This window comes from Dendropsophus ebraccatus, chromosome 7 (genome assembly GCF_027789765.1).
Source record: "Dendropsophus ebraccatus isolate aDenEbr1 chromosome 7, aDenEbr1.pat, whole genome shotgun sequence".
In the NCBI taxonomy this organism is placed as follows: domain Eukaryota; kingdom Metazoa; phylum Chordata; class Amphibia; order Anura; family Hylidae; genus Dendropsophus; species Dendropsophus ebraccatus.
The window spans coordinates 22,598,371-22,624,105 of record NC_091460.1 but is presented as its reverse complement, the minus strand read 5'-3'; the positions used below and the strand labels follow the sequence as shown (position 1 = coordinate 22,624,105).

Genomic DNA, 25,735 nt, shown 5'->3' with positions numbered 1-25,735 from the left:
ATTAGGGCTCTATTACTACTTCTGATATGTTCGGATCGTGCCGCAAGCTACAGTAGCTCAGGCAGCGAGGGACCAGAAGAGGAGGTGCTGGTATAAAAGTTATCCCGTACAGGTGGTAACCTTTATCCAGCAGTGAGAAGATCAGTTCCCGGACGATCTCCCCACTAACTCCGAGGATGGGGGGGGGGGGGGAGTGGGCATCTGGGGGCTGGATTCGAGTGTCCCTTCCTTCATACACTCTAAGGGTACGTGCACACTGCGGAATGGCGAAGGATAACCCTTTGTGCATTCCGCAGTTGGCACCCGCCGGCGGACTGATGCAGGCGCACGTCTCCGTCCGTGTCGTAGACTCCATTCTATGCACGGGCGGATTCCGCTCTGCGTCCAACGTGTTGATGGAATGACGGATGATGGAATCCGCCCATGCATAGGATAGAGTCTATGACACGGGCGGAGACGCGCCCCTGCATCAGTCCGCCGGCGGGTGCCAGCTGCGGAATGCACAAAGGGTTATCCTTCGCCATTCCGCAGTGTGCACGTACCCTAAATCTGTAAGTGTACCCTGAGGTACGCTCACAGAGTTTGTAGAATTTCACACCATACCGTGATCTCTTATTGGGACGGTACTGGCAGAAAAGACGTGTCTGGGGGGCAGCGTACGCTACGCTACCCCCAGACACGTCACTGGATGATGAGGAGGATGAGGGTGAATGGAGGAACAAAGGATCCCCCATTCATCCTCACTGGCTGTTTCGGTGTCGGAGGCAATAATAACGTATGCGTCCGATACCGAAAACACCCTGGGGGCCATCTTTATATGGGGATTGGTATATAGGGTATGTAGTGGTGTAGTGTAAAACTTTATTCAATGTAGTGTGGTGTAATGTAGTGTTTTTTTACGTGTTTTTTACAGTAAGTATACAAAAAAAACCTACGCCAAAAATAGTGTTGCTGATAAATGCCGCACTTATGTTCGGCACTTATCAGCAGACCGTGGCAGTAGAATATAGAAAAAAAACACCCTACGCCAAAAAGGAGGAGTTGCTGATTAGCAGCGCACTTTCGTGCGATGCTGATCAACACTCAGCGGCGATAGGGTGCGGAAAATAGAAAAAAAAAAAAATTGGGAAAAAAAAATTTTTTTTTACTACATTCTGAACATCCCTGTAGTGGCTGATACGTGTATTACACTTATCAGCCGCTATGGGGCAGCAGAGCGCAAGATCCGAAAATAGACGACGCTGGAGCCGGAAAAATACGAAAAAAGACGACGCTGGAGACGGAAAAAGCCGATCGGGACTCACGGAAGAAGCCAAAGTCCCGACAAGATGAAGAGGACGCCGGGAACCCGGAAGACGCCGATCAGGACCCCGGGACAGGTGAGTAATGTACAAATACCTGCTCTGGACCCCTCAGCTACCTAGCTGAGGGGTCCGGAGCAGGTATTTATTACTTGTGGGGACTTTGATCGCCGTGAACGGCCGGCCGGCTGGCCGGCCGTTCACGGCGATCGGGACGGTGGTACCGTGACCACCATTACTTTTTACAGTAATGGCGGTCGGTGCCGTCCTCGGACAGCACCGACCGCCATTTTTTTCCGGGTCATCGGGCCACCGATGGCCCGGAAAGGTTCCGATCGCCGCTATGGGCTTATCAGCCAATAGCGGCGATCGTCGGCATGGGGGGGTTAACAACCCTCCATGCCGACAGGGAGAGATGGCCTGCTATGTATTATAGCAGGATATCTCCCCCGATCGGGACCCGGCCGGCCGCGGCGCCCGTTTAAAGGGCGGACGTACCGGTACGTCATGGGTCCTTAAGTGACAGTGATCCATGACGTGCCGGTACGTCATGGGTCCTTAAGAGGTTAAGAGTAACTTCGTTTAAGAGCGTTTTGGTTTAAGAGCTCACAGTTTTTCAAAATTGTGACTTGGTTTAAGAGCATTGCTTTGGTTTAAGAACTTCCTGTATTGGGTGGGAGCGCGAGTGGAGAAGGGGCATGGCCTGCATAGCGGGGTCTACAGCACTGTACTCTAAACACCTTCCAAATCATAGCAGATCCCCTTCAGGCTGGGGCTTACATCAGGGGACAGGACTGTGGGGGGGGGGTAATCTCTCCATAGCTGTAACCCCTCTCTCCCCGGACAGAGAGTGCTGCATGTATGTGCCCACATCTGCCCTGCTCATTCCTTCATGCTCCCTGCAGTCTCTGTCAGCCCTTGTGTTTCCCATCCGCTCCATTACTGTACAGTACAGAATAATAAATATATTTGGGGTGTGGAACCAATTGTCTGCATTTACATGATTTCTTATAGGAAAATTTGCTTTGGTTTAAGAGTGGATTTGGATTACAAGCACGGTCCTGGAACGAATTATGCTCATAATCCAAGGCACCACTGTGTGTATATATATATATATATATATATATATATATATATATATATATATATATATATATATACACACACACACACACACACACAACAATAGCATCACTTGGTCGTGAAAGGAGGGGGGGGGGGGGGGGGGGGCAAGTTGGCCTCTCGCACCAGGGCCCAGGAGACATTAGCTACGCCCCTGAGGGTGGTCCTTGTTCTAATCTATGGCCTGAGTGTAGGGGCGTGAGAGATTGAGAGCATGGTAGATCGACCCTGAGCCTGTTACCCGAGTCACATGATAAAGCGAGTCCCGTATACGTGACAGTGTATAAGAAAGCTGGGGTATATAATGTATGGTGTATCAGTATAAGGAGGCTGGGGTATACTATATGGCTGTATCAGTATAAGAAGTCTGTGGTATATAATGTATGGTGTATCAGTATAAGGAGGCTGGGGTATACTATATGGCTGTATCAGTATAAGAAGGCTGGGGTATACTATATGGCTGTATCAGTATAAGAAGGCTGGGGTATACTATATGGCTGTATCAGTATAAGAAGGCTGGGGTATATAGTGTATGGCAGTGCTTCTCAAACATTTTCTACTGGAGCCTCACCCAACAGACCAAGGCAATGCCTGGGCCTCACCAGACTGACCAAGAGGGTGCTGGGGCCTCACTATCTGTGGTGAAAGTCCATTTAAAAGCTTAAAATAATGCTAGGGCTACCTTTCACTCGTCTCTCAAGCTCTATATAGTAATAAAGCAAGTACAAAATAAATTAATAATGTTGCTAAAATTGAGATTTTTCCAAACAGCAAAAGGACTGTGGAGATTATAGTTATTTTTATGAAAACTGGTTCCCAAGCCGGGCCTCACCAACAACTAGGGGGCGCCTCACTGGTGAGGCCCGTCTCACAGTTTGAGAAGCACTGATATATGGTATATCAGTATAAGGAGGCTGGGATATATAATGTATGGAGGAGAAGGAGGAAGAGGAGAAAGAGGAGGAGGACTATTGTACGCAGTACTGCCTGATGGTCACTGTATATACAGATACAGGTACACTATAGACAGTGCTGCCTGATGGTCATTGTATATACATACACAGGTACACTATAGATTGTAGGGAAAGTTTTTTTTTTTTTACAATGTATATATGTATTTGGAGAGAGCAGTCATTAAGACCGTCTGGACCAAATTATTATTATTATTTTTTTACTAGTTCTGTATACATTACGTACAGTTATTCCCTTCTATTTTTTTCCGGGAGCCTCACCATCCTTAATTTTAGTCAAGATTTCATATTCAAGTTCTATTTGAGTTCTAAACAGGCTCATTTCCTTCTGCTCTGGTAAATTGACTTTCCACCACACCCATCTCTTCCCTTCTCCACCAAACCCATCTTTTTTAGCTGCCACTGATAGGCTAAGCGCACACACTGTTGGAGCAACCCAGCACCTCAAGCACTCTGAGTCGAGTCTGCTGAAGATTAAAGACCAACACCTGGGAGGGTAAGTATAATTTTTCTCCATAACAAATGTATTATGCATTTCCATAGCCTTAAAGCATTGGATTAAAAGCAGCTATCCAAAGGTACAAGCGGTTTGGGAGGGTCAGATTGTGGGTACAGAGTCACTTTAAAGCTTGATTTTACTACCGAGCACCCGAGCATCATTAGATATCCGCTCCAGCATACAGCACTCCCATGTAGCCCAATGCTCAAGTGAGTATACTCGAATGAGTGTGCTTGCTCAACACTAACTATATTTTCTAGTGTACGTACCCATCAGTAATTATATTATACCTTGTATTATATCCTGTAGTGTCTAGTCTATGTGTATTTTATACAGGAATACCTCTGTTCTTGAACTTAATTGGTTCTGATAGGCTGTTCCAGAACCAAGCCTTTCAAGAAGCGAGCTATCTGTTCTCATAGGGAACAATATAAATGTCTTTCATTGTTTTTTTACAGAGCACCTGGCCCACAAAGTGCAAAGACTAGCAGTAAGCAACAGTGCTCTCATAGTGCTGGGAATTCCCGCTTAGAGTGGGGATTCTCGTCATTATGACAGGAATCCCCTCTCCTTTACAGTGTGTTCCCCCCAGCAGAGGAAGAGAGAGAAGCCAGAGCAGAAGTGTATGAACTTGCCACGGCGCCCTTGCATCTCCCTGCTGCAGGTAACAGCTCCTCCAGCCTGCTCTAGCTGCTGGCACCCATTTCCAGGCCGCCGGCGCCTGTGCTTCATCATTGGCATCCTAAAGATGAGTGTTTGCAGCTGCGGCAGGCTGGGAGAGCTGTTGTCCGCAGCAGGGAGAAGCAAGCAAGTTGAAACAGCCATCTGCTCCTACCTCTCTCTCTCTGCCTCAACTGCGGGTAACACCCCTTTAGTGCGGGGATTCCCTTCATTATGACGGCAATCCCCGCTACTGTAACCCTGGTGTTCCTGAACCTCAATACCTCTCAGAGAACAGTAGAGATCAGAGTGGCAGTCACAGCTGTTGGGCTCCGCTCCCCCCGCCCAATGAGGCGTCTGGTTCGAGAGGGAGCAAGGCTGATTTGCTCCAATTTACCTCTAATCCTGACACCTCTCCAAAGCTATCTACCAGATCCATAACTTTACTAACTGCCCCCTCGCCACCTCTTACGAACAACAAAATGTCATCTGCATATAGCAAGATTTTTTCTTCTTGGCCTTTCAGCCCAAACCCCAACACTTGTGGGGAAGATCTAATAAGAGATGCAAGGGGTTCAATATAGAAAACTAATAAAAGAGGGGAGAGGGGACAGCCCTGTCTCGTACCTCTTGAGGGGGAAAACCAATCGGAGACCTTATTGTTGACAAGCACCTTAACCAGAGGAAGAGAATACAGCAACTTCACCCAAGAAATAAAGTTAGCCCTAAATTCCATTTTTTCCAGTACCCTCCAGAGGAACCCCCACTCCACCCTGTCGAACGCCTTTGTGGCATCAAGCGACAGGATGGAGCGGGGGACATCCTCATCCAACTGTAAATTTGCAAATACTCTAGAAATATTATCCTGAATGAACCTACCCGGGACAAAATCTGTCTGCTCTTTCCCAATAACTTCCGGCGCCACCTCTGCAAGTCTTTGGGCGAATACTTTCGCAAGAATTTTACAATCCGTATTCAATAAAGAGATAGGCCGGTATGAATCAATTTTTGTTAGATCTTTATTTTTCTTCCCTTTAAGGACTATACAGGCTTCCCGCATAGAACGGGGGAGAGCTCCTTCCAAACACGAGTCCCTGAACGTCTCTAACAATTTAGGAAGGAGTACATCCTGAAATTCTTTTTATATTTCAAATGGAAGCCCATCTGTACCAGGCATGGATTGACCCCGAAAACTATTAAGCGAGCGGACCAAATCTTCCATTGTTATTGGCCTATTCAAAGTTACTTTTTGTTCAGGATTCATTTTGGGCATATCTAGGCCATCTAACAATGCATTTACCCTCCCCATATCATTTTTATCAGCAGACTTGTATACCTCCTGAAAATGGTGTAAGACTATAGTTCTGATCTTATCAGGTTCATGTGTAAGGCGGCCTTGTCTGTCAACTAATGAGGTTACACACTTCCTAGAGTCTTGATTTTTAACTATATTCGCCAAATATTTCCCGGGCTTACCCCCCTCAAAGAAGCGAGTCTGCCCGTGAAAAAATAATTTTTGCTGTGCTTTAGAAATCAGAAATTCTGCATAACTATCTTGCGAGTGTTTTAATTTTACACCGTTCTTCTCTGACGGATCCGAGGAGAAAAGACCCTCTGCAGTATGCAAGTCATTTTTGAACTTCTCTTCCTCCAACGCAAACTCTTTTTTTCCCCTCTTAACCTCTCTGAACAAAACACCCCTCAGATATGCCTTTAGAGCGTCCCATGCAAAATGTAAGTGAGTAGACCCTATATTTTGGGCCCAAAATAAATTAATTTCTTCTCTTATCACTTGCTTACAGTCTAATAGTGCCAGCCAGTAGGGATTAAAGCAAAACTCTCTCCTAGGGCCTGCATCGGTTCCAGGAAGATTAATACAGAACAATAGGGGAGAATGATCAGATAGTGATCTAGGCTCATATCTAATGGAGCTCACCCACCTAATAGAAACATTACTGCAAAAAGCCAAATCTATACGTGAGGCCGCATTATGTGAGGAGCTGAAACAGGAGAATACCGGAGAGTCACCATGTAAGCACCTCCACACATCGTGCTAAGCCATCTCATCAATTACCTTTGAAAGAGGCGTAGGATGCGGGAAATCCTTCCGCATCCTACCCCTCCTGTCCAAGCAACCATCCATTGGACAGTTAAAGTCCCCACACACAAAAAGGGGCACTTCGCCCTTATCATATACAAATTCAACTAACTTAGTTAAGACTGTGAGGGAGAATAGGGGTGGGGCATAGATGGCTGCGATGATAAGCGTAACTTCATAAACAACACAATGTAAAAAAATATATCTGCCAGAAGGATCAATTTTACACTCCAGCTTCTGAAAGGGAATTCTATTATGAATATAAATTGAAACCCCGAAGAGAAACTGGAGTATACTGTATGATACTGACATATAGCCCAGCGTCTCTTAATCGTAATTCTCCTGTGAGCAATGAGTCTCAGCTAGACATACAATAGCCGGGAGAAATTTATTTATTCTATCAGAAATTGCACATCTTTTCGTCCTTTCCCCCAGTCCCCTCACATTCCAGAATAAAACCTTAAGTTTAGAGTAAGTCATACCTCACAGAAGAGAGAGAGAGAAATAAAAAAACCCTTCCTCCGCTTAGGGCCCCCCCCCTACCCCACTCCCTCCCGACCCCCCCCCCACCCTTCCAACCGCCCCTCCCGCATGACCCCCCCCCCTCCCAACCCTCCCCATACCCACCTACCCCACACACAACCTCCCCCCCAACCTCCACTTGGCTCCCTGGGCAGCACCATTGGCCCACAGAACCTCTTCTATACTCGGACTCCACTTCTTTCTGGCCCGACCCCCTACCTCCCCAAGCCTCCAACCGCTAATACAGGATAATATATTCACTTGATTCCCTCCCCATCCAGCCACCGTAGTGCCTCAGAAGGAGCTAAGAAGAAATGAACTGTATCATTGTAAATCACCCGTAGCTTAGCCGGAAAAAGCAATGAGAAAGAGATATTAGCATGATGAAGTCGTCTTTTTATGTCTCTGTAGGTAGAATTTTTAAAGTTAAACAAATGACTTTATTTTCTTCATAACAGTGACACAATAATTTCTGTATTGGTCCACAGATGGTTGCTGGGAAGATACGATACACCAACAGGTCCACCAAGGAAAAAACACTAAATGAAAACCCCTAAGGGAAGAATTCAATATCCTTTGTAGTATTTTTATGAATAATGTTCATCAATAATCCATAATGGGGAGGTGTGTGTGTGTGTGTGTGTGTGTGTGTGGTAATATTTTTAATCATTTCTTCCTTTGCCCCAACACTTCAGTTTTTTTGTTCATTTCTGATTTAAATAAAATAATAAAACATTTGGGGATAAACACACATCCTAACAGTCCAGCACTGGACGCCATCACTGCAAAGATCTCCACGGCCACCATGTTCTTGCCTCTGGTGGTCATATAAGCCGGGATCATGGCGATCCAGACACTGCAGAACACCAGCATGCTGAAGGTGATGTACTTGGCTTCATTGAAAGTGTCCGGTAATGTCCTCACCAGGAAAGCCAGAACAAAGCTCACCGCTGCCAGGAACCACAGATAAACCAACATGGAGTAGAACCAGATATCTGACCCTTCATTACACTGAATGATGATCTTCCCAGGATAAGACTCAGTGTCCAGTTCCTGGAATGGTGGCGATATAGACAACCAGATAACACAGATTATAACCTGAATGGATGAACACAACAACACTATGGTATAGGGCACCTTCACACTCAGCCATTTCCTCCAGGGGCTTCCAGGCTTGGTGGACTTAAAAGCAACACAAACCATCACAGTCTTGGCGAGAAGTGAAGAGACAGCAACTGAGAAGAAAACTCCAAAACTGGTTTCACGTAACCTACAAGTGACATCACTGGGACGACCAAGAAACAAGAAGACAGAGAGGAAGCTAAGGATGATGGAGACCAGGAGGAGATAACTCAGGTCCCGGTTATTAGCTCTAACAATAGGAGTGTCCCGGTAGGAGATAAATATTCTCAATATGGAGCCGGTCGCAAGACATCCAAAGAGAGACACACAGGAGAATACAGAAGCCATTGTGTCATTGTGGTAAGAGATGAAGTCCAGGACTTTGGGCAGACATCGGTCTCTCATTTCATTCGGCCATTCCTCACTTGGACATTTAATACAGTTGTCAGAATCTGCAGGAATATTTCATGGCATATTATCTATTTATTTCCTCTTTATCTATTTTTTGTATACATGTAGTGCTGGCTTTAATAACAAGTAATATAGCATGCCCTCACCATAACTAATGGTAAATTATCAGGTCAGGATAAATCGAATGTCTTGCGACACTCTTGTCTTGGAGACACATCTTACCAAGCAAACGGCACAAAGTGTTAGCAGATGATGGGCCTCACAGGCTTATCATTCTTTTGGTTCTGGTTACTCTGCTGGAGTGTCTGTTTTGGTTCACAATAAGATAGATCTGGTGGTGAAGAAAGTTATAGCTGATCCAAGAGGGCGATATGTGTTTATTTGGGGAGATTTGGAGGGCACTAGCTCAATACTTGCATTTGTGTATATCCCCCTCCCTTCTCTGCAGAGACACTGATAGAGTTACTGAGATTTACCAGAGATAGGGATTATACAAATATCTTCGTGACTGGAGATTTCAATTGTACTATGGAACCCAGAGATCGAAGATCCTCCGGACTTGGTACACCTGGAAGAAATTTGCCACTTAAAAAGTTCTGTGAGCAAGGAGGATGGTTAGATGCTTGGAGAGTTATTCACCCGTTTACCAACTGGAAATTCAGGAAATAACAGTGATCAGGGGTGCGGATGGGAAATTAAAAAACTCACAAGATCAGATTCAGAAGGAGTTTGTTAATTTCTTTGCCTCATTGTGTAATGCCAGAGCTGTCACCAGAAGGAAGCCGACATTCAATCAGAATGAAGGATTAGAGCTTTAATGAAAAGGCACAGTGTTAACATGTTTCGGGAGACCGTTCTCCCTTCCTCAGAACAAGCGTGCATAATAAACAGATAGCAATGACTGAATTTAAATAATATTAAAAAAGCCCGCCAAACACGCCTAGTGGGCGGAGAGAAGGAGGGTATTACACACAAAGCTAATTACAATAAAAACAGAACCAAATAACAAAACATATATATATAAACGTATATAATATTGTGAAATTAACCCATAGTATATTCCTAATGTCTAAATTTATGACCAAATGGGGAGTGCTAGCTGTCTGAAATCTCGCTAGCACTCATACGTAGATATCCAGCGCCATGCGGCTCAGGAGAATCCCCATAAAGCAGTCACAGAGCACAAAAGGGGCGTAACCAGCGGATTCTCACTTGAGATAATATGCTGACTGTGTGAAAAAACGTAACTCCTATTGCATTCTAGCGCCGTGTGGCTCGGGGAGAATCCCCATAGAGCCGTCACGGAGCGCAAGAGGGGCGTGACAGAATTGGAAATTGACAGAACGGAGAAGCGGCCGTAGCTGTGAGTTCAAAAAAGCATCATAGTATCATAGTGCTAGAACGCCCTATAGTTATATAGGAATGCATATAAAGTGTAATAGTGGGACCCAAATGAAATATAAACAGATATAATAGCAAGTGCCGCTGAATTGGAAATGACAAGGGATATATGTGTCTAAAAATATAAGTATGTATATAAAGGCATGAATGAACTATTGAATATATGCCTAATTTAATAAAAACTAATCAATACCAGGCAGATAAGTATAAATAATAATAATAATGATATTGATAATAGTAAATACACAATATTATCATGATGTAAATTAATCATGTAAAAATATAAAAAGAATGATAATATCTAAAATAGATGGTAGTATAAAAAGATGATAGTATTATAAATTAGTCTTATCTAAATCATGTAGTCCTATAATAATATAAAAATAATAGTGATAATATAAGCTAAAAATAATCATGTAGAAATATAAATTCATAATGTACAATAGCTATATTATAATGTAATCAAAATGATATATGGTGTAAATAAATCATGTAAAAATAAAAATACATAAATTCATCATATAAAGGTCTGTAAATATGACAAAAATAAAAATAAAGATAAAAATAAATATATTATAACTATGATGTAATCAGTTTCCTATAAAGGGGGCCAAAAATCAATTGAGTACATTCTCGATGTACTCATTAAGACCTTGTGGTATTAGGGTCTTCATTTTAAAGATCCAGTAATTTTCGCGTCTACGTAACTTCTGGAATCTTTGGCCACCTATTGGTATATGTTCAATAGGGGTAATGGTAAAAGAAGAAAAATTACAATTATTACACATCGTGGCGTGGCGGGATACGCTGTGAAGGACGTATCCTCTCTCAACATTCGACCTGTGTTGGTTCATTCTTGCCCGTAGTGTCAGGGTGGTTCGGCCTATATACTGAATTCCACAGGTACAGGTAAGTAAATAAACAACAAAAGTCGTACTGCAGGATAAGAATGATCTGATGGGATACGTTTACCCTGTCACAGTTGATTTAAAGTTAATAGCCCTATGAGTAATGTTGTTACAACATTTGCATTTAGTTATACCGCATTGGAAAATTCCTAGTTGTTTGGCCAAAAATGTGGACGGTGAGACTGCCGGGATGTTAGTTTTCGTAATGTTTTTTAGGGTACTTGGTGCAAGGATATTCTTGAGGGACCTCGCTCTCCTGAACGTAACCCCCGAACGGTTGGGTATAATGTCCTTAAGAAATGGATCACAGCGTAATATATTCCAGTGCTTATTGAGAATGGATTTAATATTTTTATGTTCAGAGGAATATGTAGTAATAAAGTTTTATATGATTATAGGACTACATGATTTAGATAAGACTAATTTATAATACTATCATCTTTTTATACTACCATCTATTTTATATATTATCATTCTTTTTATATTTTTACATGATTAATTTACATCATTATAATATTGTGTATTTATTATTATCAATATCATTATTATTTATACTTATCTGCCTGGTATTGATTAGTTTTTATTAAATTAGGCATATATTCAATAGTTCATTCATGCCTTTATATACATACTTATATTTTTAGACACATATATCCCTTGTCATTTCCAATTCAGCGGCACTTGCTATTATATCTGTTTATATTTCATTTGGGTCCCACTATTACACTTTATATGCATTCCTATATAACTATAGGGCGTTCTAGCACTATGATACTATGATGCTTTTTTGAACTCACAGCTACGGCCGCTTCTCCGTTCTGTCAATTTCCAATTCTGTCACGCCCCTCTTGCGCTCCGTGTTGGTTTTATGGGGATTCTCCCCGAGCCGCACGGCGCTAGAATGCAATAGGAGTTACGTTTTTTCACACAGCCAGCATATTATCTCAAGTGAGAGTCCACTGGTTACGCCCCTTTTGCGCTCCGTGACTGCTTTATGGGGATTCTCCTGACCCCCCCCCCCCAGCGCTGGATATCTACACATGAGTACTAGTGAGATTTCAGACAGCTAGCGCTCCCCATATGGTCATAAATTTAGACATTAGGAATATACTATGTGTTAATTTCACAATATTATATACGTTTATATATATGTTTTTTCATTTGGTTCTGTTTTTATTGTAATTAGCTTTGTGTGTAATACCCTCCTTCTCTCCGCCCACTAGGCGTGTTTGGCGGGCTTTTTCAATGTTATTTAAATTCAGTCATTGCTATCTGTTTATTATGCACGCTTGTTCTGAGGAAGGGAGAACTGTCTCCCGAAACATGTTAACATTAAAGCTCTAATCCTTCATTCTGATTGAATGTCGGCTTCCTTCTGGTGACAGCTCTGAACCTCAAGGTCCAGTTTTATCACTTTTTATTTTATCCTATCTTACTGCATTACATGGGCCCCTTTCATTGGGAGCACCCCGTTTCTTGAAGTTATCTACAGCTTCTTGCAGTCCCAGGTCTTCGGATACCAGCATTCATCTAAGTTCCATACCCTAGTTTAGGGTGATATGCTACTAGCTCAAGGGGCTACCAGGTGAGCATACCACCTACAATACGTTTTGCTATCAGTTCCTGTTGTGGGGACCAGGGTGGATTTGTTTTAAATCAAACTGATTTAAATCACGATTTAAATCACAATTTAAATCACTAGTCCGGAAGGCTTGATTTAAATCAGTGATTTAAATCAAAGTTTCTACCTAAACTAGTTCTTGCTACTTTAACATGCAAGTAGATGAAGATTTTTAGAATCACTTTTTATATTACTTTTTTCTCCCCAGTTTAATGGGTTAATCATTCATATTTGGACACCACTGTTCTGTTGTACTTAGGAAGGAGAAAAATAATCCTGAACTTAATAACAATTTAAATGGATTTATTCAACTGAAACAATAACAACATTACAGCATACGTTATTTGCTTAAACAAACATCCATGTTAACTAATTTGGCTAAACAAAAAAAAAAAAAAAAAAAAATAGTCCAAACAATCAGAAACATATTGTCTAACTTCTTGGACTTGGTACTGAAGGGGATGATTCTGTATTCATAGGTTTGTAGAACAATAGGATTAAGGTCTTTTTCTCAACTCTGTTCATGTTGTAACATTTGAGAACATATACAGCCTTTATTCTACTGAGTTAAACAACTCAGCTTTATCTCATGATGGAAGAACCTTTGGATGGTAAAATATTTTCCTCAAAAAGCAGTTTATTGAAAAAAATCCGATTTAAATCAAAAAAATCCGATTTAAATCAAAAAAATCCGATTTTTTTGATTTTTTTAAAAAAATCATTGATTTTTATCCACCCTGGTGGGGACACACGAGGTGCCAGCGCCATTTTTTCCTTTTTTTCCTTTCACACTCTATTAAAGGTAATACAGCCCCTGGTCCCGACGGATTGCCTTACGAATTCTACCGGAAATACGCTAAGACGCTGCTGCCTTATTTTTCAAAGGTTCTAGATGAATCCTGTAGAGAGGGGAAGTTTCCAATGTCTATGGAAGAAGCGAACATCATTCTTATCCGTAAGAAGGGGAAAGATGGTGCTGAGATGGAGGCTTACCGCCCCATCTCTTTACTAAACACTGACTATAAAATATTTGCAAAACTACTCGCTAAGAGGTTAGAGAAAGTTATGGAAACATTGGTTTCAACAGATCAGTGCGGATTCATGCCTGGTAGAACGGTATTCCACAAAATTAAACAAGCATATTTGAACATGCAGATTGAATGTGAAGAGCCAAGAGCCCTAGTGGCTCTGGACGCGACAAAAGCATTTGACCATGTTGAATGGCCTTATTTGTGGAAGGCGTTAGAAACCTTCGGTTTTGGGAGTAATTTTTTTAAGACTGACCCAACTACTGTATACTAACCCTAGAGCATTAGTCATGGTGAACGGTTCCTCTTCTTCTTCCTTTAGAATCTCGAGAGGAACGAGACAGGGCTGTCCCCTCTCGCCTATGCTATTTTGTTTGTATATAGAGCCTGTTGCTGAATGGGTTAGGCAATGCTGCTCCTTTAAGGGGTTCGGAGTGCGAGGAGACAGAGAAAACATTTTGCTATATGCCGATGACCTACTTCTTTTTGTCTCCACCCCCGACGATAATCTGTCTGGTGTTATAGTTGACTTTCAGAAATTGGGGTCTTTTATGGGGCTGGGGATAAATTGGACCAAGTCATCGGTACTACCGCTGGGCGGGAAACTCTCTGTCCCCTGGAGTAACCTGAAAATCCTATCAAATGATGAAGGACTAGAATAGTGCACTGTATCTGATGAAGAGAGCTTAGGCTCTGGAGACGCGTTATATTTGTGCTATCTGAAATAAACGCTTCTTATTGCTTTCACCTAAAACTTTGGTCCCATGACTTTGTGAAGACAGCGCTGGTGTTTCCAAGGAGTTTCCTTTCCTGCAATTTTACACGGGCCTCCACATAGGGAGCATCCCGGCGTGCTACTCCATACTAGCTTGCAGTGTTCAGCACCATGACCATTCAGACTCTACATTGGTACCCCATTTCAGGGGTGATATGCATTAAGCCCAAGTGGCAACAAGGTGAGCCTCCTACTTACCTCACCTTTCTTCTTCCTTACTGTACGGTATCACACGAGGTGCCGCCTCTTGCCTGTTTTCTTTTTCCTCTACTATCTATCCTTAAAGCGACTCTGTACCCACAATCTGACCCCCCCAAACCCCTTGTACCTTCGGATAGCTGCTTTTAATCCAAGATCTGTCCTGGGGTCCGTTTGGCAGGTGATGCAGTTATTGTAATAAAAAACAACTTTTAAACTTGCAGACCCGTGCCCTATGGCAGTGGCTTACATTGTGTATGCATTAGGCTGGCACAACCTCTCTGTCCTTCCTCCCCGCCCTCCTCATCATTAGGAATGTTCCAGGCAGATTGCCTACAATTCGGTAGCTGTGTGAATACTGAACAGGATTGTTAAGACACCTGTGCAATGTTCACACAGGAGACAATCTGCCTGGAGCATTTCTAATGATGAGGAGGGTGGGGAGGACGGACGAAGAGGTGGTGCCAGCCTAATGCATACACAATTAAAGCCACGGCCATAGGGCGCGGGGCTGCAGGTTTAAAAGTAGTTTTTTTATGACAATAACTGCATCACCTGCTGAACAGACCCCAGGACAGATCTTGGATTAACAGCAGCTATCCGATAGTACAAGTGGTTTGGGTGGGTCAGATTGCGGGTACAAAGTCGCTTTAACTCTGCTCCCCGACTAATCCACCTTTCCCCTCTCTTGACTGTTGACCATGACGTACAAGGCCATCCACAACCTGTCCCCTCTGTGAATTTCTGACCTGATATCCCGCTACCTCCCCTCACGCAACCTTCAATCCTCCAGTGACCTCCTTCTGCGATTCCCCCTTGTTCGTACCTCACACAACCGCCTCCAAGACTTTGCCCGAGCCTCCCCCATACTCTAGAACTCACTACTCCAACACATCTGGCTCTCATCCACTATCAAGTCTTTCAAAAGTAACCTGAAAACCCATCTCTTCAAAATAGGCTACAACCTATAACAATTCGGCATCACACCTGACTGGCTGCACTTTACCTCCTGTTTGTCTCCCATTACCTTATAGATTGTAAGCCCTCACGGGTAGGTTCCTCTTCCCCCATGTACCAGTCTGCTATTTGCCTTCATGCAATGTGTTTTGATCTTGTATTGTTCCTGTTTGTTACCCCTATCGCTTGTATGGTGCTCTGGAATTAAGGGTGCTCTATAAATAAATAAATAAATAAATAATCATAATAATAATCTCTGCAGATGTCCTTTTGGTCACATAGTAGTGATCTTCATTTGTTCTATTTTGTTGCTGCAGTTGTGTAAGCTACATGTGGCGTGCACTGCTGGTGTGAGTAGAAATGGACTGTACCTCTGTCTTCTTGAACTGGTGCTGTACTATATCCATCAGAGGTGACATACTGGTACATTGCACAGCACTGCATGCCACAGGTAACAGGCTGGTCACCTCTATGTGTGTTGTCTGTATGACTTAATGGAGGAGATTTATCAAACTTTGTGCAATGAAACGATGGTTTAGGTGCCAATAGTAGCAAGTCAGATTTCAGCTGGACTATGTTGCTTTGGCAGCTACACCATTGTTCCATTTCATTGTTCCCACTATACCGTGTTCACAGCGAGTTTGCTGCAATTCTTAGTACCATTACAGCCTATGGCCGTGCATTTTCGCAGCAGATTTTCATTCCACTGTGAGAATGTAGTGACGCTTTGGTTAACTATTTAACTGCCATAGGGTTAATAAATACTAAACAGCCAATGTTTATCTGCCTGCGATCCCCTGGTGCACTCCTGCTTCAGTCTCTGGGTCCCTGCTCACTGGCAGCCTGCTCAGCCAATCACTGAGCTGTCCCGCCACAGTCACTGATTGGCTGAGTGATGATAGAGGTCTGACCACTGGAACCAACACCAATCCTGAGAAAGGGAACACAATCTCCCCCAGAGGGGTGCAGTTATGGCAGTATTGTATTTAGCAGGTATGATGTTTGGCGGTATACACAGGGGTCAGTGTGTGGCAGTATTATATTCAGATCATGCAGTATGGGTTGCTAAGATGAGCTTTCCTTAGTTTGAAGGATCAAGAAGGGGGGGGGGGGGGGGCGAAATTGATTTTTTTCCCCTGGGTGCAGGGAAAGCTAGCTACCCCTCTGCTGGTAAGACAATACTACTACCGGTCTTATTGGATATCTCTCCTTCTGAACACGGGACGCAGTTATAGCAGCAGGTATGGATGGATGTTGGTCTCGCCATTTTCCTACTTCCAGGTAAACAATGGTCTGAGCAGCGGGATACTGGGACCTGAAGGAAAACACAAGAACCTTTACAGAATGACAAACAATAAATCACTAAAATATTTAACTATGATAAAAGTAATAGAGGACCTAGGGTTACAGACTAGAGCAGGGGTCTCAATTTCGCTTTGGCTGTCCCAGGCATGATGGGAATTGTAGTTTTGCAACAGCTGGAGGGCCGCGAGTTTGAGACCCCTGGACTAGAGGAAGGGTCTATCATATGAATATGGGTTTCTTATATACAAATGCAGTGTCCTGGTCAGGGCCAGCCTTAGGTTAGATAATGCCCTCTACAAAACTTACTTTCAGTGCCCTCTTATACATATGTAATATATTTTTTTGTGTGTGTGTGTGAGTATATATACTCAGATGTTCATACAGGCTAGAATATGAAACAGTGACTTATATTCATTAATGGCCGTTATGTTTAGATTCCAGCACAACCAGAACGTATGGCCGATTGTGAGGAGTGCGCCAATGGTGTCCCTGGCAACTGGCCCGGACGGTTTATAGGGGCGTGTTGGCAAAGGGGTCCTTTGTTCTTGCCGCAGCCAGGGCTTCAGTGCTTCTGGCCGATCAGCACAGGTGTCCCTTGTTGTTTTAGGCTGACTGGCGAAAGGCACCGCCAGTAAGCTCTATTGTATGCTAGGAGTTGGAGACTCGGGCTCCAATCAGGCCTGGGGCTGTGACTTTACCTCCTATAAGTTCCTGCCTATTCCCCTCCCTCCTTGCCTGCGATAGAGCCTCAGTACATGAGTGTCTCTTGACCTAGAAATTATCCTGACTGTTGTTCCTGTGCTGGTACCCTGATTTTGGCTTTGGTTTTCTGACTTCCATTTTGCCTGACGATTTTGTACTTTGTCGACCATCTATTACTGACTTGGCTTTCCGACCCTGTATTATTGTGTTTGTCTATCTTGTCTGCGTTTTGTGTAACACCTGTGCAGGCCAGGGACTGTCACTTAGTTATCCGCTGCCATTTAGGTTGTTTGTGGTAAGAAGGCAGTGATAGCGGGATGGGTGTCAGTGCTACGGAATCACCTATCTCGTGTCCTTCCGTCCCCAAGTCCTGACATCAGAGCCATTCACTTTTCTTTTCCATTTGCCCATCAGCATCTTCCAGAGAAACCCTTTAGGTTTCCCTCCAGCATATACAGTATAGTAAGTGCTGCAGGGAAAGTAGTTACAGTGGTTTCTCTGTTTTCAAACTTCATTGGTTCAGGAGGGCAGTTTGAGAAGTGAGCAGTGTCTTCCCATAGGAAATAATGTAAATGGCTTTAATTGGTTTCAGCACCCACCAATAATCACCTACAGTATAACTTACTACATTGAAAAGTGCCCAGTATAATCCCTACAGAAGAGCACTATATACTGTACAGGACATTACAGAGCAGCACTATATACTGTACAGGACATTACAGAACAGCACTATATACTGTACAATACATTACAGTGCAGCACTATACACTGTACAGGACATTACAGAACAGCACTATATACTGTACATGACATTACAGTGCAGCACTATATACTGTACAGGCAGTAGCATAATTTGGTGGGGGCAGAGGGGGCGGCTGCTCCGGGGAAAATTACCAGTAATGCTGTCTGCAAAAGCTATTGTTTTTGCAGACAGCCTTAACAAATGTCTATTGGCTTTAATTGGCCTCTGGCCAGCCCCCAGTAAGTGCGGGCCCCCTGTACCTGAGGGGCCTACTTGTCTCCTGGGTGCTGTGCCCAACTATTTAACTGCATGTTCTCCTGAGAAGCACATACAATTAAGTGCGGCTGGGTAATTGACAAAACAAAGAGAGCATTGACTGCCCCCCCCCTGCCAATCAAAGGGAGGGCCACTCCCTACCTTAAAGATGCTGTACACAAGTGACATGACTCAAGAGCTCGCAGAGCAGGGAGAGAGGTGACTCCAGAAGACTATAGTGTTGCAGCCGCGCAGGGACAATGCCACCCTGTGCTGGGGGAGGGGGGTGTCTGCCAGGGGGCATGTCTGCATGGGGAATACATACTGGGGGATTATCTACATGAGAAATGTTGGATATTAAATGGAGGATACTACTTTCTGGGGGTGGGGTAATACTATATAGATGCACAGAGGGGACACTAACTTCTATGTGGGAGAACAGAGAGCCCTAACTACTACTAATACATGGAAAAAGAGGGACGTACTTACTATATTGGGGCACAGAAGGGCTAACTACTATATGGATGCACAGAAAAAGCTTAACTACTATGAAGGCAAAGACGGGCATGACTACTATATGGGTGGCACAGGGGGTCTATCTTCTTTATGGAGGTGCACGGGGGAGGGGGGATCTACTATATAAAGGTATCAATGGTGGCCTTTTTACTATATGAGGGCATAGGGGGAGCCTGTGTAATATATGAGGGCTAAGACTGAGTCTAAATGCTACATGGGGGCATAAAGTGGGCAACAGTGAGGAGCAATACACAGAGATGGTGCTTTAGCAAGGAGCCTAAAATATTTGTCTGGCCATCGTCGAGCCATCTTCAGGATAAGTCTTTCAACTTTATGCAGAGAAGACGCCCCATTTGAGGCACTGGATGTAACTGCACTATAATCACTTATAGGATATGCAGAATCTTTAAACAGCTGGCTCTACCTCTATATGGTCACTGATTAGGAAGAATATTGGTCTTTATATAGTGGATTTTATTCAGTCACAGTATAGTGGTATTATCCAGTCATTGTATGGTGAGGGTAGAGGTCATCCTTTGGCAGTATTATTTGTCTTATATATGTGGTATTATTAGTAATATTTTGTTTATATAGTGGACTATATTCAATGGCTGTATAGAGCACAGGTGTTAAACAGCAGCCCTCCATCCCAGCTGTTGCAAAACTACAGTTACCATCATGTCTGGAATGCTAAAGCTTTGTCTTTCCAGGCTTGATGGAAATTGTAGTTTTGAAACAGCTGGAGCTGGGAGTTTGACACCCCTGGTATAGTGGTATTAGTCATTATGTTGTGATGATGATAGCAGACATGGGGGGACATTTATTAAGTCCGGCATTTTTTACGCCGGACTTATAAATGTCACCGCATCTCCGGCGCTACAGGGATTTATGTAAAGGCGGACTGCCTCTACATAAATCCAGTGCGCTCTGGTGCGCACCGCCGAAAACCTACCCCAGCTGAGGACTGGAGTAGGTTTTCGGCGTATCTTTTGGCGGAACGGATTTCGGCGCCCCCTTCACACCCCTCCTCGCATCCCCCCCCCCCCCCCCGGCGTACTCGGCGGAAAGTGCCGATTTGCGAAAATTTTATTTGCAAATCGGCCATTTGCGAATAAAATAATGCGCAAATCGGCACTTTACGCCGAAAATCATCTGTACGCCGGATGATACATGTCCCCCATGGTGTTGAAGTATTGTTTGCATATTTGTCTTATGTTAACATTATATATATATATATATATATATATATATATATATATATATATATATAATGTATTATTATTATTATTATTATTATTATTCATTCATTCATTCATTCTAAAATTTGCTGTAGCATTTAGCTAGTGTATGTGTCCCATGCTAGGCCCATTAGATATGGTGTAGTCCTCATGCTGTCTGATAGATATTAGACAGATAAATATGTGATAAATAGATGGATGGATGGAAGATAAAGTTATAGATAGGTGTGACATTTCAGACCATTTAACATGGTCTATTTTCAAGCAGTGATCTGAAACATGTCTGATGGGTAAATAAATTCACTTCTTTATTTTTTCAAAAGTACATTTTGGAGTGTTGCTTTTTTTTTTGTTTTCTAGGAAGCTACTGTATGTTCTTCCATTTCCAGATAACTTTTTACCCAGTTATATATGTGAACTGCAGAAAGTCTTTTACACTGTTCTCAATCCCTATTCATTGTAATATAGCAGAATATACCCTTAATTATTCGAAAAGCATTGTCGTCTGCTGCGGTTCCCTATAGGAAACAATTGGTTGGGGGCCCACTGAGATTCACTCGCCCCCCTTAGGCTGAAGTCCTAGCTACGGCCCTGACATTCGTTCTCCCAGCTCCCTGGTGCACCAGTAACGTCATTCATGCGCCGGAGATCTGGGTGAACAAAATGCCACGGAAATGCGCTTGGTCAGGTGAGTATGTTCATTCGAAGGGGGTATTTCTTGCTATGGGGCCCCATGAATCCTAATTACGCCCTAGTTATATAAAGATATCTACTATATACAGGGGGAACATGGAGGTATACAGATCTACAATATACAGGGAGCATAGGGGTGGATACTGATCTACTATATACAGGGGGCTTATGGAGCGATACTGACCTACTATATACAGGGGCACATGGACAGATACTGATGTACTATATACAGGGGCACATGGACAGATACTGATGTACTATATACAGGGGCCAGGGCTGGACTGGGACTTAAAATCAGCCCTGGCACTCAAACCTCAGCAGCCCACATATAACATATCTTCCTTGATATATTACCAGCGGAAGTGTCACCTCTTGCCCCCGCCCCTTCCTGCACTGACTGAATGACATACATGGCGGTACTGTGACACTTCAGCTGGTAATGAAAATAATTATTATAAATCAAGTCATGAAGTGCTATTACATCCAGTGACTCACGTGGTGTCTTCTGTGAGCAGTTGATTCCCAGATCAGATCCCCCCCCCCCCATAACAATGTGACTAATCTGTAGGACCCAGTAATAATGCTCAAGTAATAAATAATAATGCCCCCTTCCTCAGTAGCAATGCCTCTTGTACTCAGTAATAATGCCACCTGTAGCCAGATATAGTACCTTCTGTAGTGTTAAACAATGCCCCCTGTAGCCATTAATAATGACCCTTCCAACCAGATATGCCCCCTGTGGCTAGAGGCAATGCTTCTTGTAGACAAAACATGCCCCATGCATCCAAAGTATACACCTGTGGTCTGATACAATGGCCCCTGTAGAAAGGTATGTCTACTGTAGTAAGCTATGCCCCATATAGCCAGGTATGTCCACCGTAGTCAGATATGCCATCTGCAGCCTTGTATGCCCATTGTAGCAAAATATGCAGCTTATAGCAAGATATACCTCCTGGAGCCAAATATGCCAATTGTAGCCAGGTATCCCCCCTGCAAACACATATGCCCCTTGTAGCCAGGTATGCCCCACTGCAGACCTATTCCCCCTTCTGATCAGGTGTACCCCCTATAAACTTATGCCCCTTATGGCCAGCTATACCTCATAGATAGATAGATAGATAGATAGATAGATAGATAGATAGATAGATAGAGGCAAAAGTCTGCAGCACACCGGAGTAAAGGTGAAGAGTGTTTATTCCATCAACAGGTACAAGATACAACGTTTCGAGAGATAGAGAGGGAGATAGAGATAGAGAGAGATAGGACATAGAGAGATAGGACATAGAGAGATAGGACCAGGGCCGCTTCTGCCATGAGGCGGAATGAGTATTCCGCCTCAGGTGGCAGATTCTGCACCCCTGCAGCCGCTCATCTGTCCTGCTGCAGCCGTCCGGTCCGGCTGCCAACGCTCACCGCTGTTCCCCAGCCACATTCCTGCGTCGTCAGTCAGCAGCTGTCATCGTTCTGCCCGGGGACCGCGATGAGGGGACATCGGTGATTGTTGGTGGCGGGACGGGACAGCTGCGACAGGACAGGTGAGCGGCTGCAGGGCCGGGGAGACAGCAGTGAGGCGATGAGAGCTACTGACTGACGGCCCGTGAGAGCGGCGGGGGACAGCGGTGAGGGTTGACGGCGAGACAAGACGGCAGGACAGGTGAGCGGCTGCACGGCCGGAGCACGGGAGGGGGGTGGGGTGTTGGTTGGTTACAGGGGGGGGGGGGTACGCGTTGTGGTCCGGGGGGGCGGCGGGGTTGCTAGCGAGGGGGACCCCAGAATCGGCCCTGGATAGGACATAGATAGATGATAGATAGATAGATAGATAGAGGACTTAGATGGATAAGGAGATAGATAAGAGAGACAGACCGACAGACAGAGGAGAGGACATAAATAGATAGAGAGACACAGACAAACAGACAGAGGAGAGGACATAGACTTACTTTAAGAACCAGCAGTCGCACAGGTAGGCATGGAGGGAGCCAGAGGACGCTGCACAGGGAGGAGGAGGGAGGACGCACTCAGGCCGTGCAGGGGTCACAGGTCACCTCACTGACAGGAAAGCGGCCTGTGTAAGAGATGCAGCTGCTACAACATACAGCCGACTAATGACCCCTGAGGCAGAGTTCAGCCCTGTATGTCAGGGCTGCTGTAGCATATCTCTGAACTACACGGAACTGCACTGTCCTGTCGGCTTCCTGTAAAAGGAGCCGACAGTCTCTAACTGCCCTAACAGACTCCCCAGCGTCTTCATCTTGTACCTGCTGCCGGCGGCATCTTCTGCTCTGCCCTGGATCCTCTGCGGCGCATCCAGGAAGTGACATCAGCCGTCAGAGGAGGAGGGCTGTAGCAGACGTGCCTGCGTGCGGCACGTCTGCTACACAGAAAGGAATTTTAAAGGGGCAGAGCGGCCCCTTACTGCTAGCCACACACGGGGGTGGGGGCTGTCTGGGGATTTTGCAGACAGCAGAGCAGGTGAGTGAATAGCGCCGCGCTAGAGGGCCGCCGGTGTAAGTATCTAGTGGACCGGCGGCCCACAGACTGGTAATCCTGGCGGCCCAGCAGGCATTTGCCCGGTCCGCCAGATTACCAATCAGGGCCTGACAGGGGCACATGGACAGATACTGATGTACTATATACAGGGGTAACAGGGACAGTTACTGATCTACTATATACTTGGGGCATATGGGGGGATACAGTAGTACAGTAGATGAGGGCACGCAGTGGGACATTAGGGGGAGTCACCTTGGAGTAATTGGATAAAATGTTTTTGTTTTTTTTGGCGTTTGATGTGCCTGATTGGATGGGGGCGGGGGTAACCAAAATTCTGCACCAGGGCCCATCAGCAATTAGTGAACTTATTGCCTTGAGCAGGGGCGTAGCTACCATATTTTCCGTCGTATAAGGCAACTGGGCGTGTAAGACGACCCCTGACTTTTAATCAGATTGTCAGGGATTCGCCTTATGTGCCGGAAAATGTTAACCCCTGCCAGGGTTAACTGCAGCTAAGTTAATAAAAAAATAAACAGTTAACTCACCTGGGCCCCGTTCCCGGTGTCCACAAGTCTTCTCCACTCCCCGGTGCAGTCAGTGTTCGTCACACTGGCTGTGTCGGGGATGCCCAAAACTCTCCCGAGCAGCGAGCATCGAATTGGAGACGCTCGGCTGCTCGGGAGAGCTTCGGAAGAATGACAGAGGCTTCGGGTACTTCCAGAGTCTCCCGAAGCCTCCCTCATTCTTCCGAAGATCTCCTGAGCAGCCGAGCGTCTCTGATTAGACACTCGGCTGCTCAGAAGAGCTTTGGGCATCCCCGGCACAGCCAGTGTGACGTACACTGACTGCGCCGGGGAGCGGAGAAGACGCGCGGACACTGGGAACGAGGCCCAGGTGAGTTAACTGTTAGTTTTTTTTTTTAAATGGTCGCCTCATGTGGTGGGGATGCGGCCATTTTTTAGCCCCCCCACCGTATGGGGCAACCATACCTGGCGTATAAGACGACCCCCGAAATCTAAGAAGATTTTTCGGGGTTAGAAAATCGTCTTATACGCCGGAAAATACCGTAAGTCTAAAATAGGCCGCATCCCTATATGGTGAGGGACAGTCCCATAATATACATGAGTATATATAAAATCATATAGATATAAGCTGTATATTACAATGCTTCTTACCGCCCGTGTGCTTTTCCATGTTATAGACTCAGGATTGATATAAAGCTTCTGACCACTCACATCCCAGGGTGTAAAGTTTCCCACTTTGGTCATATATGCCATCTCATCTCTATATACCCAGTTTATTATCTTATATGCATGTACAGCTTCTCCTTGGTCAGTGAAGTAATATGAAGGTCTCATCGGATCCAGTGAGGACTTCATCCTCTGTATGTAACGCTGTAACCTCCGTGTATAGTGTAGGAGCCCAGGGATTGAATTTTCTTGATATTTGTCTTTTATATATAAGAACATTTCATGTAGAGATTTTCCCAGGATTTCTACTGCGTGATACAAGTTAGGAGAAACCCCGGAGGAGAGGAATGTCCTCATAGTTGGCACTGAGTGCTTTATAATTGTGGATAAATTTAATAAAATGAAAGAGTCTATTTCCTTACTTCCTGCTATCATATCTATATATGACCACATGTACTCAGTTCTGTATATATCGGGGAGTTTTCTGTAATTTCTCACAAAATCTTCTACTTCAGGGAAAGGTTGTGATAAAAAGTCCACGGCTAGACTTCCATTCAGTATTGCAAGGGTGCTTTCTGTAATCACCTCACTGAACGCCCAGGATGGGGGAACGATGAGAGTTATGTTTAAAAAGATAGAACTATAAAAAAGTAGCATATGATGTCCATGCTCAGTGTAGCTGCCGCATAGTATAATGACACTGACTTCCGCATAAGTCCGCAAAATTTCTGTGATCAGCTGTACATCAGGAAAACTGTTCCTTTTAGGTTTTATGATGAAGGCGACACAGATCCCGTTCTCTCTCATGTACTTTCTCAGTATCTGCAGTTCATTCTCTCCGGCATCATTATCCGATAATAAAATCCCAACCCAGGTCCAGTCAAAGTGCTTCACCAGTTTGGTTATTACCATATTGTGGACATGGTGACTTTGGACGGTGCGGAAAACATGTGGATAGAGGTGTCTATCAGATAGTGAGTGGTCAGTGGCTCCATAGCTGATCTGTAAATCAC

The 25,735-nt window shown here is 44.4% G+C and overlaps 1 protein-coding gene across 1 annotated transcript; it reads right to left on the bottom strand.

The window, feature by feature from the left end:
* Window positions 1-7,839: 7,839 nt before the first annotated feature.
* Window positions 7,840-25,634, bottom strand: LOC138796497 (vomeronasal type-2 receptor 26-like). Its single transcript, XM_069976102.1, has 4 exons — window positions 25,428-25,634; window positions 24,078-24,377; window positions 16,783-16,909; window positions 7,840-8,747 (listed from the first exon to the last, which is right to left on the bottom strand). The coding sequence occupies exons 1-4, from the start codon at window positions 25,632-25,634 to the stop codon at window positions 7,840-7,842; spliced, it is 1,542 nt and encodes a 513-aa protein (XP_069832203.1).
* Window positions 25,635-25,735: the final 101 nt, after the last annotated feature.